The sequence below is a fragment of the Lepisma saccharinum genome, chromosome 10 (genome assembly GCF_977018435.1).
Source record: "Lepisma saccharinum chromosome 10, izLepSacc3.1, whole genome shotgun sequence".
In the NCBI taxonomy this organism is placed as follows: Eukaryota; Metazoa; Arthropoda; class Insecta; order Zygentoma; family Lepismatidae; genus Lepisma; species Lepisma saccharinum.
Window position 1 is genome coordinate 14,271,559 of NC_139238.1, and position 19,556 is coordinate 14,291,114.

Below are 19,556 nucleotides of genomic sequence, written 5' to 3' on the forward strand. Positions count from 1 at the left end.
TTACTCCCTCCAGACTATTAGAAAGTTTTCTGGAACTTTCTAGCAGGTGGCTTTCACTTGTGAACTGTACTTTCACCTAAAAGGCTAAACATATTTACTTCCATATATTAGTAAAATGAAGGAAAAAGAGCGTGAGATATAAAGCCCAACCACATTCTATATGGAAGTAAATATGTTTAGCCTTTTAGGTGAAAGTACAGTTCACAAGTGAAAGCCACCTGCTAGAAAGTTCCAGAAAACTTTCTAATAGTCTGGAGGGAGTAATGTTTTGTGTATATATAATGCTCTGTTTTTGTATCTTCTTACTTTTGTACTTGATACAGAGTCTGAAGAAGACCTTGCTAGAAGGTTGAAACATTACGTTTAGTTTATGTTTTTAATAAAATAAATTACTGCCTTGGTCAGCATATTTATATTTTTTCATAATCATGGAAACAAGGCTTAATGGTGTTATAATTGTCTTCTCTGCGTATTCTTTTTTGGACTGATTGCATCTTATTCTATATGCCACTGAAGTCCCAGGGTTCAAATACTGGCATGGCATGGGTGTTATTAGAGAGTGTCCATTCATCAATTTCATCTCATCCTTACTGTTGCAATTAGCCAAAAGTTGCAGAAAAGCGATGCTAAATAAAAATACAAATAAATTATTCTACATATCCCTGTCATGCCTAGGTTCTCTTTTCTCTTGTCCATGTTTCCTGTATTGCCAAAGCATCTTTAAAAATTTCGCTAATTTTACATGCTGGTATTATGTTGTTTATTTACATCATTTTCCCAACATTTTCTTCAGTTTCCGTTGCTATGTATAACTACCATAATTACAATATTTCCTCTTCTTTTTTTTGTTATTAATTTCTGGTTCATTATCTACTTCTCTTTCCTTTCTTCACAGTTTTAAGACTGTGAGGATTTATATAAAACAGACATAGCATTTTTTAAATTGTGAAACAGATGTGCAGCCTTCCTAGAACTGAAAGAATAGCCCCTTCATCCCCCAAAGAAACTGCACATATCTCTGTAATGCAACTAGATAGTGTTTTGAAAATAACTATTATGTAAATTCTGATGTGCATTGGGAGCATATCCACAAGCACTCTACAATAACAATAAATAGATCGTTACTTTTGAACTGTGAATTCAGTTTCATTCCTCGTCAGTTACATCTGATCCTTCTCTTGATTCCGAACTTTTGTGAATAATATTTTAGGTACACCCAACGGCAAAAGAAACAATAGGCAAATTGTCCATCACCATTTTAAATTTGGCCTGTTTTATACAATATGATGATAATGAATTGAAATGAAAACGTCATTTATCAGACGACAATGCAACATAATTTCATTCCTTAAAACAACACAGGATGCAGAATAAATAGAAATGAAAATAGCTATGGACAATTTGCCTATTATTATCTTTGCCGTTGACTGTACAATATTTCCAATTTTGTGAAGGTTCTCATTTCTTCTTTCAGATGAGGTTTACAAAAAAATTGAATGCAGTTTCCTTGGGACAAGGTCAAGGTCCAATTGCTGAAGCCATGATGAAAATGTCCATGGAAAATGGATACTGGATATTTTTCCAGGTATATAAAGTTAATAGTGTGTGTTAATTCAAAATAGTGTCACAATAATATTCATGAATCATAAACTTGCAACATGTATTTAATTTTCCTGCAGATTGCAATTTTTATGCTTCCATTAATTTTGATGGTCCGTTTTACCATCTACAACTTACGTTTTTGATTGCTTTCCGAACATTGTGTCGCATCTTCAATGTCTTGAAAGATTATGAACATTCTGTTACATGAAGATTTTTAAAATGGGTCTGAAGTTGCAGGAAACTTGTAAAAAATGTTTATAATGAAGGAAGAATATAGTGGAACCTCGATTACGTACAGGGAAATGAAAAACGTAGAATGAATTTGAATATTTTGTTCTCTTATACATGAACATGCCATTGTATGTTCTTTATAGCACAGGACATTAGTACATATCCAAAAATGTACACTTCCTATTTATCTTGATTAGAGTTTTAATTAGTGCATTTCTTATACTGCATCACCTTTCTGTCCGTTTTTGACTAATTGTGATGATGAGGCTTACATAAGATTACATAAAATTGATGAATGGGACACTTGAAAAGGAACACCCATCTTCGAGCCAGAACTGGAACCTGTGGTCAGTGCAAGGGTGCCCATAGGGGAGTGGGCAGGGGGGTGCTTGACCCCCCTGAGATTTCTGAAAAGAGTTAATGTAATTCGAATAGTGAAATTGAAGCGATATTTTATAACAACAAATATTGGTTTCTGTGACTTAAAGGCCGTAAGTTACACCAACTATTATTATTATTATTTACAGTAGGGTTTCATTTAAGCTTAGTCTATTTTACACTGGCTATCTAACTATATAAACCGGCTTTTTGTCCTACATGAATTAATATGTTAAGTATACAATTATGCAAATTGTATATAGATATAGGCAACAGAATGTGGAAATTACAAATTTATCCCTTACAGACCTAACCCTCACTTTTGTGACGATTTTTTTTGTATAGCTGTATTCAAGGTGAAATTCCTTAGGTGGAGTTCGGCCCGGTCTCCCATGACTGTGACAGTTCAGAGAATAGATGTGATTTTTGTAACAATTTTAAGTTCACGCGTATTGGCTGCATTGTTCACTTCGGAGAGTCGTGTCTGTGTTCGTGGTTGCCTATTGTATTCGGTTATTGTTGACTGTTGACAGTAATTTCTATTTTAATCAAACAACCTTGGTTTTCTTCAGAACGTCTGAGAAACAGTCTGTTGTAGTGTTTGTGGCATTGATATTTGTGTTTCGAAGGAATTTAGGTCCTCTTCTTAGTCAATAAGTTTCAACCCTCACAAACGTGAGTAATGAATTAACGCCATCTGCAGTCTGCTATAGTTTCATTGTGCTTTCTCATTGTAAGAATGGAGAATATTGCTGACAATGAAGATTTAATTCTGGATTTCTTGGACGGTCAAGAGCAAAAGTGCTTGAAATGTAACGTGTACTTGTATCTTATTAAAGGACATTAACTACTTTCTAAAATTCCACACAGATGATCAATAAAGTTGCACTGCTGAGGTTTTGCATTTGGTCCACGATTTGCAACTTTTTGCAAAATTCTTTTTACTTGTTTTTAGTAATTGTTTCAAATATTTAAAAAATGCCACTTATGGTAGACAAACTTTTATATCTTAAGTATGTAATGAATCGCATCTTTGTGGAATGAAACAAAGTGCAAGAATGATAGCATTATTTTACATTCCCATTCACAACCCTTACCTTTGTGAGTAGCAATTTCAGGTTGCGTTGGGACCTAACCCTCACACTTGTGAGCATATGTGTGTGTATATATATATATATACATACATACATACATACATACATACCATGGCCGTAGGCAGGAAAACATTTCGGGGGGGGGGGGTTCATTCATAATTGTTCCCATGGGCATTGCCAGAAATTTGAATAATAGAAATTATAACAATAATTGTACAATAATAATTAAAATTTCATAATAATAAAACAATTTTTCCATAATAATAATAATACTAATAATAATAATTATTATATTATTGTTATATCCTTGAGGGGGCTTACTCAATCCAGCAGATGAGTGAATATCCAGCACAAGATTCTTTTTTTTTTTTTTTACGTTTCATACAGTGTGTACTGAAATGCACAATTATTATACTTCATCATTAAACTTTAGATACCTTCAAGAGAAAGGTTTTAAAAGTTAGATGGAAATTTTAGTCATAAAGCTTCTGTTGTTTGAGTTTAAAATTAAATTTTTGGAATGTTGAAAAGTGTGGAACCAGTTATTCTTTTTAAAAACTTAGCCTGGTGCATGGATTGTAACCTCAATCGCGAATTAAATGCGCTAGAAAATTGGAGATCCTAGGTTTGAACTCCTATCAAGGGGGGTTTTCGACTTTATCGGACAGGGAATTTAAAAGCTGGAAGGGGAATTTTGGGACAATCATAAGGGAATCTTCAGTCTATATTCCTTGTGACGCAGGAGCAACACTGGAAATGTGATAATGGTGGGGTCGCGGGTGGGCTACAATTCTGAGAATAAATCCTGTTTCACTCAAGTTTCAGAATTCCAAATGTATGAAAATTCTAGCTCGATCGTTTCAACATTGTCTCCATGTATTTTTGTGATGCTTCGAAAAAAAATTGAAAATTTGTTACAGATTTTGGTTTCTGAATTCCATTAATCCAACATGTCAGAAGTTTCGAGGGGGTTTGAACCCTAGAAACCCAACCTCTAAATACGGCCATGATACATACATACATACATTAGCTCGCATGAAAAGATTTTGATAACCTGGTAATTCTATAATGTAGAAAATTCAAATGCATAAACAAAAAGTTCATCAATACATTCTCAGGTCTGTAAGGGGTATGCAATTTAAAATAGAAAACATAAGTAGAAGTAGTAGTAGTATTCATATTTAGCTGCAAAAATATGGAATGTCCTATGGAAGAGCATGTCGAGTTTACCTAAAATAGAATCTTTCCGAAATGAAGTAAAGAATCTTCTTTTTTGCAGAGCAGAGATTGTGTTCAAATACTATGATGTAACTTGAACATTTAAGTTATGTATTTTGTCTGTCTTCTTTTTCATTTTTCATTTTACTTTTATTTTTATGTTGTCTTTTCACCATTTCTTTTATAATTTTATTCATGTAACATTTATTATAATTATATGATCAAAAGCAGTATTTTGTAGCTAAATCGTATATTTTGTTTTGTACGTACATATAAGAAATGTACATTTAAATGTACTCAATGACATGCATTAGGTGGCAGAACAGACTCAGGCTGAACCTCGCCCACTCAAATAAAGAATTTGAATTAGTAGTAATAGCAGTTATAATAGCAATACTACTACTACTACTACTACTACTACTACTAATACTACTACTACTACTACTACTACTACTATTATTATAAAGTTTATTTGACTCTGCCACCCTGGGTCAGTGTGTTCTGTCACTGAAGTGCTATGACATTTCTTAATTGTGTTTGCACATGTGTGTTATGAGAAAAAATGTAGCCTTGTTGTAACTAAAAATCTAGAAAACCAAACTCAATGGCACAATATCGCTTATAATATCGCAATATTCCATTGGATGATAAGTTGTCAGCCTAGGGCACCTACAGAGGGGTCAGGGAGGGAGGGCACTTACCACCTCTGTAGCAGGAAGAACTTCATAAAATTTGAATGGTGAAAATGTAGCATGAAAATATAGATGAGGCATGCCATGATAGGCAGCAAATTAAGTGTTCTCTGTTTGACATCTGTGCATTGTGAAGAAGTACAAAAAGACAAAAAAATACTATTCATCAACAAAGTGATAGATGTTTATGGAGAGGAATCAAGGAATCTATTTAAATCATGGACTTAAGTCTGACAACAACAAGGTATTTTAAATTCAGTTTCGATTTCATGATTTTTTTTAAAAAAAATGCTTGAAATGGAGATAAGTGCGCTGGGTGGAGGGATGCCTGTGCAAATTATTCGATTGAGAGATGCTCTATGAGAATTTTCTTAACTGATGCTGCCCCCACTTACCCCCTTCCCCAAGATGATGTCAGCACATCAAGTCCTATCACCGCTTCTTTTGGTCTTTTGAGATTGGAATCTGCTATTGTTGCTTTCAAATGGTTTCCTTATTGTCCTGTTGGCTCAACAATGAAATGTTTGAACTCCCAGTGCTGATCGAACCTGAGACCATGTGCACCAAAGGGGAGAGTGCTAACCATTTGACTGTGCAACATATTTCTAATTATATTAGTTTTGTGAGTATGAAGGTGCGTGAGGTGCATTTATAAACTCATTAATATTTGAACTTGTTTATTATTATACAGAATTGCCATCTGGCCCCAAGTTGGATGCCAAGCCTTGAAAGACTGATTGAGCACATTCCTCCAGACACAGTTCACAAGGACTTCCGTCTGTGGCTCACGTCCACGCCATCCCCTCATTTCCCAGTCTACATTCTTCAGAATTCAAGTAAGATGACAGTGGAGCCACCTCGTGGAATAAAGGTAAGATATATATTGATCATTATTTTATAAGTTTTGAACTGATGCTACACTTAGATACTTGAATATTGTAGGAAGATAAAAGTCGATCACAGAATATTATTTATATAAAATCTTGATATTATATACATGGCACAGAATTGAAACAAATTGAAACTTCTTGTTTACAAAATCAGAATGGATTGAACATAAAAGATGCCAAAAAAGACACCAGGATCAGGCCTTTCACAACACCTCCACTCCACAAACCACACCATCTCCTCCACATCCATACTTCACCCAACCAGCAGTATCATAGAACACCATCAAAGAAACACATGCTATCATCCAACAGAAACCAGTGCTGAACCTGGACAATGAACAGGCACACCCGACTTGGCACCCCATCCTTCGAAAAATCCCAGATCACAAAAAGAAAAGATGCAGTGCACCTGCTCGAACCCCCTCCACCCATGCCAAGCAGACAACCCAGCCCCCCTGGCAACGCCACCCAACAACGGAAATCAGAAACCACAGCAGACGACAAAAGCCAGGAAACACACCCCAGCACTGCCAAACGGGAGAAAATGCAACTACTGCCACCTGGGAACTAACAAAGAAGTGACACACTACCATCTCCACTCTACATGCAGTACCCTTAGTGAATGAAGGCAGTGAGTCTTCGAAATTAATCGGAAATAACTACCCAATTGTGCAACGTAGAAATACGAAATTTCATGTAGGTAAAAGAATTGGACAAATGGGCAGGACAATTGAACAGTGCTGCAGAAAACACCAAAGTTACTTCAAGAATTTTAATCTGGAGAAGTTGGGACTAGCGGAACATTTCATCAATGAGAACCATAGAATAGATTTCAGCAACACAGAAATTATCGCCAAATCATCAAACTACTGGGACCACACATCATGGGGAAAAGCAAAATCTGACACAGGGTTTGAACTGTACTCGGCTTGACTAGCAATAGTTAACCAGCAGACACGGTTCCTGATTGGTCTGCCATCTTCAAGGGGAACCTCCATCTCCAAACACATATACAACACATTGGTGCTCAGCACTACACTTCTACCCTGAAAGCTCTCGAAAGCTTGGAATCTTTTCCACAACTAACCTGGTAAACAGACCGAGAGAATCTTTTCATTAAAGGATTCACGTCAAAATAACATTCCTATGTTTCCCTTTGCCAATGAACGCAATGAACAGGATTGTAAAAACTAGTTTCTATATGCTAACACAATATATAGTAATATAGTTTATACAGTAATATATTTTAGTATTCTAATACACATTAAATTATATATTACATTTAAATAACATATAAGCTTTCACAGGACATAAAGACATTGTAGAATGCATGTGAAAACAGGACACAGCAATTTAGTATTTCATTAATTTCCTTTGTTATACCCTAACTTCATTTCCTACTTTTTCTTTCTCTTAGGCAAATTTAATGAGAGCATACTCCAGCCAAGTAACTGATATCCAGGACTTCATCAACTCAGATAATAAGAAGGTGAATGAGTTCAAGATGCTTCTCTTCTCCTTATGTCTCTTCCATGGTGCGTGCCTTGAAAGGAGAAAGTTTGGACCTCTGGGTTTTAACATACCATATGAATTCACTGATGGTGACCTGCGAATTTGCATCTCCCAATTGCAAATGTTCATCATGGAATACATGAATATTCCGTACAAGGTATGGCCAGTTTCGATAGCAAATGTTGCAGCAGGAATTATTTCTGTGGTTGTATTGTAAGTTACGTGCATATAGTGCAGTGCTTCTCAATCACTTGGTATCATTTATACCAAACCACAAGAGACTCTGAGTTGTTTGTCTTGATGGCTACTACATGCTGTGAAAGTTTGTGTGTGTATGCCTCATTTCAAGATCAGAAAGGATTGAACTAAGAATAAATTAAAGACATCCAGGTACACAACAGAATTTCTTCGCTAGAATGTATACAAATTCATAAAATGGAGAGTCTCTGTATGATTTGCAGGTTACTAAAGCTAAAGCCATGAAACTAGTCCAGTCAAGGTCATGCTGCCCACCTACAGAGTTGCCAATAAGCAACAATTTCAACTTTCAATAATAATAATTCCGATAAAAAAATGTTAGAAAATAGTACTTAATGTAAAGAACATTACAAGGTATTTTGTAAACTTTCTTTGGCATTCAGAAAAAAATAAGAACATGTTTCTATTAAATTCACAAGGAAAATTATTTTTCTTACTTCAAACTGTAGAAAATAATTGAAGCAGTGGCTCAAGAGGGTTGGAAAAAATAGTGAAACATTCTTAAGGTTCATAGATGCCTACAGTTTTATACACAAAATCTACAAGTGACATATGTCACTTATATTTTATGTTTTACTTGAACGAATTTTGCTGCATGTCGATATATGAGCTCATCTTACTGCCTGTGACATGTGCCCAGCTACATTTACTTACTGAAGAAACAAAATATTTCTCGTAAGTACACATATTTCTACTTCGTCTACAGTAAGAATCATCAGTATCTCTCTTTATAACAGTAGCAGCACCAGGATTAATAATCTAGGGGTGTTGAGAGAATGCAGAATCAAATTAAGGGGGTGTGATGTTGAAAATAAAGAAATCCTGAAACAAACATGTTCATATGTTATACCAATCAACTTTTAGTAGATTTCTGTGAAAATATGCCAATGAAAGTGAAGACTACTATAGAAATTGGCTTAATTTTTGTGTAGTTGTGTTATTTAGCACCACTTTTCTGCCACTTTTGATCAATCGCATCAATGAATGATAGATTGACACTAATGAATGGACACTCGCAAAGACCATAAAGCCAGGACTCTAACCAGTGAACTTCAGTGGCGAGAGCAAAATTCGCTACAGAGGTGATGTGGTGTTCCATCTTTGCAAGATTTTACCACAGCCAACAAACACATGTTTTGTAATTTGAATCGAACAAGGCTTGTTCAAGGAAGGTCAATGGCATACTATATTATGTTTCTATTACATTCCAAGGAAAGGGTTATAAAATGTAAACCGAAAACGACAAATGGGTCCCCTGAATAAACAAGAGAGGAAACAATTCTTAACAATGCTGGCAAAAGAGACACAGCAGCCACTGATCTTTGTTGAGAGCCCCGCTACTGTGTCAAAGCCTCTGCCGAAATTAAATATGTTTTTCCTTGCTGCTTGATTTTTTTAATTTTTTTTTATTTTTTTTTATAAATATGTCTGTCCATTCAGCAGACACATACACCACCATTACTTCCACCTGCTAATGTACCACACATAGGATGCTCCTCCTCAATGTCATTCATAATGAGGGGTGTAAGGGGTGACCTTCCACATAGTACACCCAATTGTCGACGTCACTTCCACATAGTACACCCTGGACTGCTTTTTGCAGACAAACGAGGCTCTGGCGACTGGCACTATGGCCAGTATAATTTTGTGTGTGTGTTGTCCTGTCTTTTGTACTTGTGTGTGCTGAGTGCCCCTTTGCAGACTCAGCTTTTAACGAAAGTCAGAAGATTTTAATATTTTAGTAACACGACACTGCAGTTATGCTACAGTATTTTAGTTATGGTAAGGGGCTGAACCCCGTATAATGTGATGGGTGCATAATAGCCTTCCAGTGCTGACGCACCCAACAATTCAAATTCAAATTCATTCATAATTAATACAAAACCAAATAACCCTTACACAATACACCAGCAAAGACTAAAGCAACCGCAAACGTACAAATCACGAAGTGTCGGCTGAGCAGCTTAGAAGAAGTGTGGCAACCCTTGAGGGTCAGGGGTGTGGAGGAGGCAAGGGGAAGCTCCGACCTCGACTGAAGGGAGCAACAAACTGATAACACTTATAAGGGAAACATGTTGACAAAAATTGCAATTTTCTTTGCAGGTATTGATATATACTGCTGGGCATATCAACTATGGTGGCAGAGTAACTGATGACTGGGATCGCAGATGCATTTTAAACATTCTTGAGGATTATTATTCGAATTCTGTTCTCTCAGATCATTATGTGTTTGATGAAAAAGGGGCCTACTATCAGGTAAAAAATAAAATAAAGTAAATACATGCTCTCCTGTATTCTTACTGGAAAAAGAAACTTATGTAAATATTGTAGTATCACTTTCAGTTAAATCTACAAAAGTAACCATGTGTAACTGCAATCTTGTTTCCATAGGGTTTCCTATCTGCACCCACAATCTTACAGGGAAAATATTGTTCGGATTGTTTAGATGACAAAGGCTGGTAAATATGAGTGAATATTGTAAGATTTTGAAATGTGATATCCTACCATGTGTTGTGATTTGCTCAAATCATTACTGTATATGTAAATGATCATTTTCCCACAAATATCTACTTCGAGAAGAAATAATTCTTCAGAACCTTGCCATTGATTCAAAAAAATTAAGAAGTACTTTTACATAACATTTTAAATGAAATTAGCTTGTTTTTTTATATATTGTGTTAAAAATAACACTATCCTTTTGTTTCTACTTTTTAATTGCTATTTTTTTTCTTTTATTGTACCTGACAACTTTCATATTGTTTGACAGGTTGGCACCATTGATTCTTACCCAGTGCATCTCTAACATTCCACCGCCCCTGCTTTGTTATGTTTAATGGTGGTTATGAAAGGGATGGAAGACAGTCATAATAAGTAAACATATTAATATGTGGAAATTTAAGTGAAAAATACAGGCTAAACTAGGACTCAAACAGTAGCATGCCTTTGCTTTACCAACTGAGATACTGGGCCAGCCTTGGCTTTGCCTGTTTTTTAACTGGCATTTCTTTTACCTGTGTGGAATTGTGATATCTTAAGGTAAACATATTACTGTTTATTTATTTAACCCTCCGGTGGGCACACTGGGGAACTTCGTCACCACACAACCACGTTTTCTATCCATGTTGAGACATTACTGATGCCACCCTGCTATCCGCTCTCATATTCTTCCATTGGAGTTTCTGCTACTGACAGAGGAAGGTACCGTTCTTCTGACTACCTTTGTCTACATACCAGAGGTGCATTTCCATTTGCTTGCATTCTTGGTGTTTCTCACGTAACTAAAGTTTTAAATTTTATTATTATTATTTTTTGGTTATTTTTATATCTATTATTAGTGTTATCACCGATCACTATTATAGTAATAGTGTTTGAATTTTATTTAATATTTTTATGGATTCATCATGCCATTTATCAGATAAACAACAACTTCTTATTGTATGCGTGAAAAGAATAAAAAATACACATTTATAAACATTTGTAAACTCAGTACGTAAGAACCTTATTATTGTGCAATAGAAAATAAAGAAATACATTCTTTATTTGTATCTTTGAATGTACAAATGTTTATTTTTTATTTATTTTCACTCATGCAATGAAAAGTTGTGGTTCTCACATAATATATATGTATCTTTGATTTTATACATATTTATGATATTTATTTATTTTCACTTGTAAAATAATACGATTCTTGCAAACTTTATTGGTATTTTTGAGTTTACAAATGTTTATTTTTTATTTCTTTGCACTCACACAATAAGTTGTTGTTATCACATAATATATTTGTATCTTTTAGTTTAAACATTTTTATTATATTTCTTTATGTCTAAATGACATGTCTTAATAAAAGTATTCAATTATAAATGTAAAACAAGCAAATTTTTAAATGAAAAATGGCTGGGCTGCCCACATGCCTGCCCATATTATAAAAAATAGCATGCCCGCTGGAGGGTTAACATTCTCAGGCAATTCTCTCTCAAATTCCTGCCTTTACTAGTTACAACACTGAATGACACCTAATGTGATTTTCTCTAATGTACTTACAGATTACATCAAGCTCAGCTCTGATTGACTACCTTGATTACATTAAAACGCTACCTATTAATGATGATCCAGCCCTTTTTGGCCTGCATGCTAATGCAGACATCAGTTGTGCTCAGAATGAAACGTATAGTTGCCTCGCTACTCTCTTGACATTGCAGCCTAAAGCGGCAGGAGGTGCGGAAATGAGCCAGGAAGATGTCGTGTTCAATCTAGTGCAGAGCATTCAGGACCAGATACCTCGACCTATTAACTTAGAACCAGTTGCTGAAAGGTAAGCAGGATTATTTATTTATTTGTTTAACAACTTCCATGTCTCGCACAAGTGTTCTAGGGTTATCAGTGAGTGATGTTAGCATCCAATGTTTTGGAAGTTCTGAATATGTATGTTCATACATTGCTCTCATCCCAGTGATTTATCACCCATGTTAGGAGATGATAACAGTGTTTTAACAGATCACTTTACAACCTGCACTTCTAACATTTGTCAAGCGGTGCTAATGCACCCAAAAATTTTAAATCATCATTATCATCATGTTAACTACAGTGTGTTACTTCTAATTTATCGATGCTTGGATTGTAACTAGAAATGGAATTATGTAACTAAGCCGCGCGACAAGTTAAATAAGTTTGCAGCAACTTTTTGCCCATGTAGACCCAAACATGCATGCAGAATATAGTTCCGCTGCAATACTGCCTATGTCTGTGATATGAACGGCTCGGCGGTCGAGGCAAGACTCGCACGGGAAATTCTGAGCGTCGTTCTCGCGCGGTTTAATACATAAAACCTGCTGCAAACTTAACCTGTCACGGGGTATAGAACATTCTCATCTCGTCGAGGCCATTATCATCACTCTTCGTCCCCATTGTTGTGATTAGCCAGAAGTGGCAGAAAAGCAACATAAAACAAATTAAATCAACAACAACAATAATTGAGCATGTGAATGAGTATACAATAACAACACAGAAAAATCTATTCTTTACCTGAAAGAGAACACTAAAGTTCAGATGGAAGAGTCCAGTCACTTTGATAATATTGTCAGAAATTATTTTTTTTAAAACTGTCAGCTTATAGTGCCAAGATTTTAAACAAGACTCAACCCTCTTTGGCTTGGATCAGATTTCACTGGTATGTGTTTGTGTTATTTTCCTGTAGTTTACGGTTATTACAAGCATAAGAAAACAGTTTTTTCTTTGTGACGTTTCAGGAGAACACACGCTCCTTTCATCAGACATTTATTTTCATTTTGACTAAAGATACAGTTATAACAATGGTTAGTAATTTTTAAACAAAAAGAATCTGTTATATAATGGATGTTGTCAATGTTACATTGTTGTAATATAGCAACTTAACTGTGAAAAAAGCAGTCTATTTTATTTTTATTTTAGATTTTTTTTTTTTTTGCAAGAAAACTAAAGGAAAAGAGAAATACAGACAAAGATGAAAAATCTGTTGAAAAGAAATTTGTGTGCATTCCATTCCACAAGGGATTCTCACATAAAATTGCAAAAGTTTTTAGAAGTTTTAATTTCAAAATTGTTTTTAAATCACCAAGAAGTTTGGAATGTACATTTAATGAATTCAAAATGAGAAACTCGCTACCAGATGTGGAAACCACAGGAATATATAATATAAGTTGTTCATGTTCAAAAGATTATGTGGGACAAACAGCAAGGAAAATGGCAATAAGATGGCACGAACATGATTTGGACATTATAAATCTAAACCCAAGAACAGGTTTGTCAACTCATATCATCGAAGAGAAGCATTTGATTAAAAAGAGAAGGGTTTTAAAAAGATTAACGGGAAACACAGAGTTGAATGTCTGGGAAGCCTCGTTCATTGCAGAAGAACACTGGAATAAATTAAATAATGAAAATGGTAATATAGATCCAGTGTGGAGTTTTCTTTTTCACAAATGGAGTAAGCCACCATCTTTAAAATTTAATGTAACAGAAAACATCAAGAGACTTTGTGAAAACAATGATGAATTTGAATTACCTGATGATATTTGGGATAAAAAAAAAAAAAAAAAAAAAAATCTAAAATAAAAATAAAATAGACTGCTTTTTTCACAGTTAAGTTGCTATATTACAACAATGTAACATTGACAACATCCATTATATAACAGATTCTTTTTGTTTAAAAATTACTAACCATTGTTATAACTGTATCTTTAGTCAAAATGAAAATAAATGTCTGATGAAAGGAGCGTGTGTTCTCCTGAAACGTCACAAAGAAAAAACTGTTTTCTTATGCTTGTAATAACCGTAAACTACAGGAAAATAATTCTATCATGCAAGCAATGCGTACATACAAGAAAAACTAATGTGTTTGTGTGTTTAGATATTTGCCCTTATGTACTTATACTATGAAGATTTGCTGATTTGCTGTCATCAACCTTTCAGGTATCCAGTGAAATATGAGGAATCCTTGAACACAGTTTTGACTCAGGAGCTAATTCGTTTCAACAGACTGTTGGTGGTGATCCATGCAAGTCTTACGGATTTGAAGAAAGCTTTGAAAGGACTTGTAGTTTTGTCAGAGAAGCTTGAACAAATGGCTAACAGCCTTAGCAAAAATTCTGTGCCTTCACTTTGGGCTGCCAGAGCTTATCCTTCACTGAAACCTTTAGGTGAGAGTAATAAATTGTTTTTTATCATAACTTAGTGTTATTGTGTATCTGTTTTTTTATTATTATTATTTATTTGGCACGTCTGCTTTTTTTGCAATGTGAAATTTCTGCCCAGCTGGGTTTTAATATCAGCGTGAATGCCTTTTTTTGTTAACATTATTATTGTTGTAGACCAACTATTGTTGCCATTATCTCTCATCAGTCACGTAGCTAGATATTTAGGAACCCTAAGCAGGATTGTGGTTTGGCATCCCTCCCTGCACTACCAGATATCAATATTTGATGTGTGTCCTTCGATATTTTCTTCTTGTGCCATAATTTGTGATATATCAGGGTGGCCACCCTAGGACCATGATAAAATTCAAGTATAATTCCCGGTTTTCAAGGTGAACTTTCCGAAAATTCAGGGGTATACAAGCAGATGTTTTCTCTACATCAACGTATTACGAATCTCACCATTAACACACATGCACACACAAATATATTAACAATATAAAGGGTCTGTGTGGTTTCAATGTATCCAAAAATTCTAAATCAATTCAATTAAATGGTACATATATTTAAAATATTTAATTTAAGGTATGGAGTTTACATTTGCAATTCCACATATTCAGACTCGAAATAAATCTTCCAACAGAAGTGACGAATGTTATGGGATATACTAATCTACGAAAATTTGTTAATTGTACAAGAACTTTAAACTCAAATTTGTCTATTCAACTTTAGGATATCTTACCTTGCTAAAATCTTTTGTCTGTTAGATTGTTCTGCAAAAGACACTAACAACGTAAACGGACTGAGAGTATTCCGTTTTATTTTCCCCGCAGCTTTCTTTTTCTTCCTCGATAAAAATAAAACCTATACTGTGAAAAACTTGCCTCAGAGCATTTATAAATATATATAAATTCAATGGGATTTGGATTAATAAAAGTTTCACGTCTACGGAGAAAAATTCATGTAGAATTCATGCAGAATTCCCTGACCCAATAATTCACGCAGAATTCTCGGAATTCAAGGAATTCCCGGTGAGTAGCCACCCTGTATTTACATCCTACAAATTTTGAAATGAGGAAAACAAAGGATTTACGATGCAGATCGAACAGGGAACTTCACGTACCAAGTTGAATGGTGGCATCTATTTTCACGTGGTGACCCCCAAAGGAAGTACCTAGCAATCACTTCATTACTTAAAAATTTTCAATGGGAACAAGAGTCGAGTAACACTTTCTATGTTTTCTTTCTTCCCTTACCTCTTCAAAGTGTAAATTTCTCCATTGCATTTCTGACTTTGTAGTCTTTAGATTAAAAAAAGAGCTTTGAATAACACCCTAGGCTTCAGCCCACCTTAGCTCTCGAGTCATTTTGAAAGAATTCAGATTTTGCTCAACACTTTCTTGAAAGTTTGCTTAACCACGAAAGTAATTTAAATAGGGTAAGACAAGTCACAACAACAAGTTTGTAGTTCAAATAGTAATTGAAGGTACCTTGAAGTAGGGCAGCCAGGTCCATCTACAAGGACCTCATCTCTTGGGTCAGTCTTTTAACCTTTTTACAATGTTATAATTCCTGGAATTGCCTGTTGAAGAATCCAGTTATGGATCCAAAATATTGGATGAAAAAGAGCAACCACATTGAAGTACAAAGTTGTTGGGTTTTTTTTCATGTGTTTTACCTTGTTCTTATTTTTTATTGCATGGGGCAGCATTGAAAATTAGGTGTCTGGCAAGCATTTACTGTTTCCATATTGTTACATTTCATTAAGTGCATTGGAAAATCCAAAAAGGGTTTGTTACATAATTTTTGTTATTTATCATCATTTTTCTGCCACTCTTCGGGGGGGGGGGGGCGGGGGTGATGGACATTCACAAAGAACACCTGTTAAGCTGAGATCTGAAATTGAGAACTTCGTTGACAAGATTGAAATTTGACCACTGAGTCAGTAGCATTTCGTGTTAATCACTGCTTTTGTAGATTGCACAGTTTCTCTTTGAAAGTCTTACAGGGATTTTCTCTCTCTCTCTCTCTCTCTCTCTGTAACTCACTCACCTATCTATTTGGGCTAAAACCGCACATGTTTATCTAGTATATCTTATTTGCTAAGAAAAAGAGGACTGGTACACTGCTTTCGGTCTGCTAAGGGAGGTTCAAAGTCCAGTGAAACTTCATTATCTATATGGAACATTAACTAGCGAGGCAGTTGAGCTTTTGCCAACAGGAACTTATCTTCATGCTGGGAGATGATGACAGTGTCTTAACAAATGTTTTTAGTTTCTTAAACTTTGTTCTGTTTCTGAGGATGTTTTTAGCCTCTCCTTGCCTTTTCAGAATGTTGTGTATGTCCTCTGGAGGTCGCTTTGTAACCTTTCTCAAGGTACTCTTTACACCCCATTCTTTTTAACTTCAAGATAAGTTTTCTAGATAAAAATATGTTCCCCCGTTTTCTTTGAAGGGTGCAAAATGGCCATATGTGCCGATGCACCCAAAACTTTCAATTTGTTCATTAATTTTCATTCACTTATTCCGCCACCTGCCTTCCTGGTTCCAAATCGTTCTGGTAATCAATCAGGTGTTACTAGATTGGATGCTCACTTGGGAAATGTTCGTTTTAAAACTGAAACTTTGAACAAACTTTGTAAAAATAAATGTTTGTAGTGAACTTCCTCTATATATCTGCTACAAGTTTGAAAATGAAACAAAAATTCAGTTTTTGTTATTAGATTAATTTTTATGTGGGAACATGTATATAACCTAAACTGTTGCAGGTTCTTGGGTGGCAGATTTGAAGGAAAGGATCGATTTTCTACAAGAGTGGATTGACCTTGGAATCCCCACAACGTTTTGGATTTCAGGGTTCTTTTTCCCTCAGGCTTTCCTGACAGGAACATTGCAGAATTTTGCAAGGAAATTTGTAGTGTCAATCGACACCGTAACCTTTGATTTTAAGGTAAGTGAGAAGCAAAAGAAATGGTTTTATATTGTTTATCCTTAACAGAAATGGAATGATATGAAATTTTAACTGATACCAATTGAGTACCGATATAAAATTCACTAATGAGAATACACTATAGACATGGGCATCAGCAGAAGGGGTAAAAGCAGCCCTTCGACCCACCCAGGATATTGTCATCATTCATTACGACTTACAAATTATCAGGAAGTTTCTTATTTTTATTGCTAATAGAAATAATGTTCAATTAGTGAGTGTTCAAACTGAATAATGCAGTGAAAAATGTGTTACGTCAAAAACATTGAGTGTAAAATATTGGAACCGGAGTAAATAGTTTCACAGTTTTCAGAATTCCTGATTTGCAGTCTTAATGTGAGAGGTCGCATAATATAAACAATAAATAAAAATTTAAATTAGAATTCTCCCTAACTTTTAAAGCATTTTCTTGAATGAGGTGGGACCTCCCAGATGGTGCAGTGGTAGCATCGTCACCTTGTAATCAAGGGTTCCCAGGGGCAATACCTGGTGGAGGCACAAAGTGGTTCGGATCCCACTTTAAACTGTAGGTCCAGTCCCAATTAGCCTTACTGTGCATAAAGTGAACTAACTCAATCAATGAATTAATCAATTTGAATTTGAATGAGGTGTGTACAAGTTAATAACAAAATAAAGTGAATGTGTACTTCAGTACACTAACTGCATGAAATGTCAAAAAAAATAATGAAAATAAGTAGTGAATTGAGTAGAAGAGTTCCCCAAGGATATATAAGTATATTATTATTATTATTATTAACAACAATAATTTGTAATTATTGGTATATTTTTAGTAGTTTATATAATAATTATTTCATAATAATAATCATAAGCATAATTACAATTATTATTATTCCTAGTATTTGTTTCATTGGCCTGACCTCCCCCCCCCCCTCACAAAAATATCTGGCGACGACTGTGACTACGGAACCAATATGAAACTACAATTATTCCATGCACAACTTGAATGGTTCATTCACCTCTTTAATCACTGTGATTGCAATATTTTATCTTACAAATTTACACATTCACTTCACAAAGCAAACATGTATGAATTATTAGCTTTGTGTTCATGAAAATAATGACAAAATGATAGAATTTTGCACAAACTTATTTACAGAAGTGTTGTATCAGTAAAATTACCCCCAATCCCAAATTCAACAATACTTATAGTTACTGATTTTTTTTCCTAATATATGCATATTATTAATATTTTCTTGTGTACCAACATGAAAATTTGAGTGTTTTTACAATGCAGAAACTGAAGTTTCTATAGTAAATTTATTTTTGGCATGTGCTTTCATTAGAGATGAGATGAAGTGATTTCTGATGCATGAATATGGGCTAAAATTGGCAACTAGTATCATTATTAATAGGTTCATAGATTTAAAAAAAATCCAACATTTATATTTACAGTTGCAAGTTTAATAAAAGGCAATATTGTCAGCGCTTGAAGCAGGGGGGGGGGGCATGGAGTGATGATATCAGCCCAGTTTTGAAAATTTTCATAAAGCATCACCCAGCTAGCATAATTTTCACCCCCTCCCCACCACCCATCCCCAAACTCAACCAAGCATCCCTCCAGCTAAAAATTTCCACTTTGCACTGCATATATTTATGCAGTAAAAGTAAAGCTAGCTACTTCTAAGGCATATGGGGGATATGGAGGTACAGCCGCAAACATTTTTAATCTCTGGCGTTTGTGGAGTTGGTGATCAGCAACATTCTCTGTCATCTTTAAACCCCCCCCCCCCCAAAGGTTGCTCCCAGGTACCCATTTATTGAAAGCTGGGTGAACCCCAGAACTGCTCCATGCAGTTACAATTCTTTGTACAGTGTCTTTTATTGACTTCTTAATTATGGTCATTGGCTGTCTTGTTGTTCTTCCAACAGGTAAAATTATGATTATATGCTCTGGAGAATGAATTCAAATGTTATTCCTCTCTCATGTATGAAAAACTGCTTCTACTGAAGTAAAGTTTTCAGGATTTAGTTATTTACAGTGGAACCTCCATTTTACGTTCCTC

At 35.0% G+C, this 19,556-nt stretch overlaps 1 protein-coding gene across 1 annotated transcript in view; it reads left to right on the forward strand.

The window, feature by feature from the left end:
• Positions 1 to 19,556, forward strand: part of LOC145994472 (dynein axonemal heavy chain 1-like) — a 1,132,367-nt gene that overhangs the window by 1,109,901 nt on the left and 2,910 nt on the right. Inside the window, exons 59-65 of the mRNA XM_083130607.1 lie at positions 1,475 to 1,585; positions 5,907 to 6,086; positions 7,523 to 7,774; positions 9,979 to 10,131; positions 11,919 to 12,187; positions 14,323 to 14,549; positions 17,312 to 17,493. Of these exons, the coding sequence (XP_082986733.1) occupies positions 1,475 to 1,585; positions 5,907 to 6,086; positions 7,523 to 7,774; positions 9,979 to 10,131; positions 11,919 to 12,187; positions 14,323 to 14,549; positions 17,312 to 17,493 (1,374 nt within the window). The remainder of the gene's footprint in view (positions 1 to 1,474; positions 1,586 to 5,906; positions 6,087 to 7,522; positions 7,775 to 9,978; positions 10,132 to 11,918; positions 12,188 to 14,322; positions 14,550 to 17,311; positions 17,494 to 19,556) is intronic.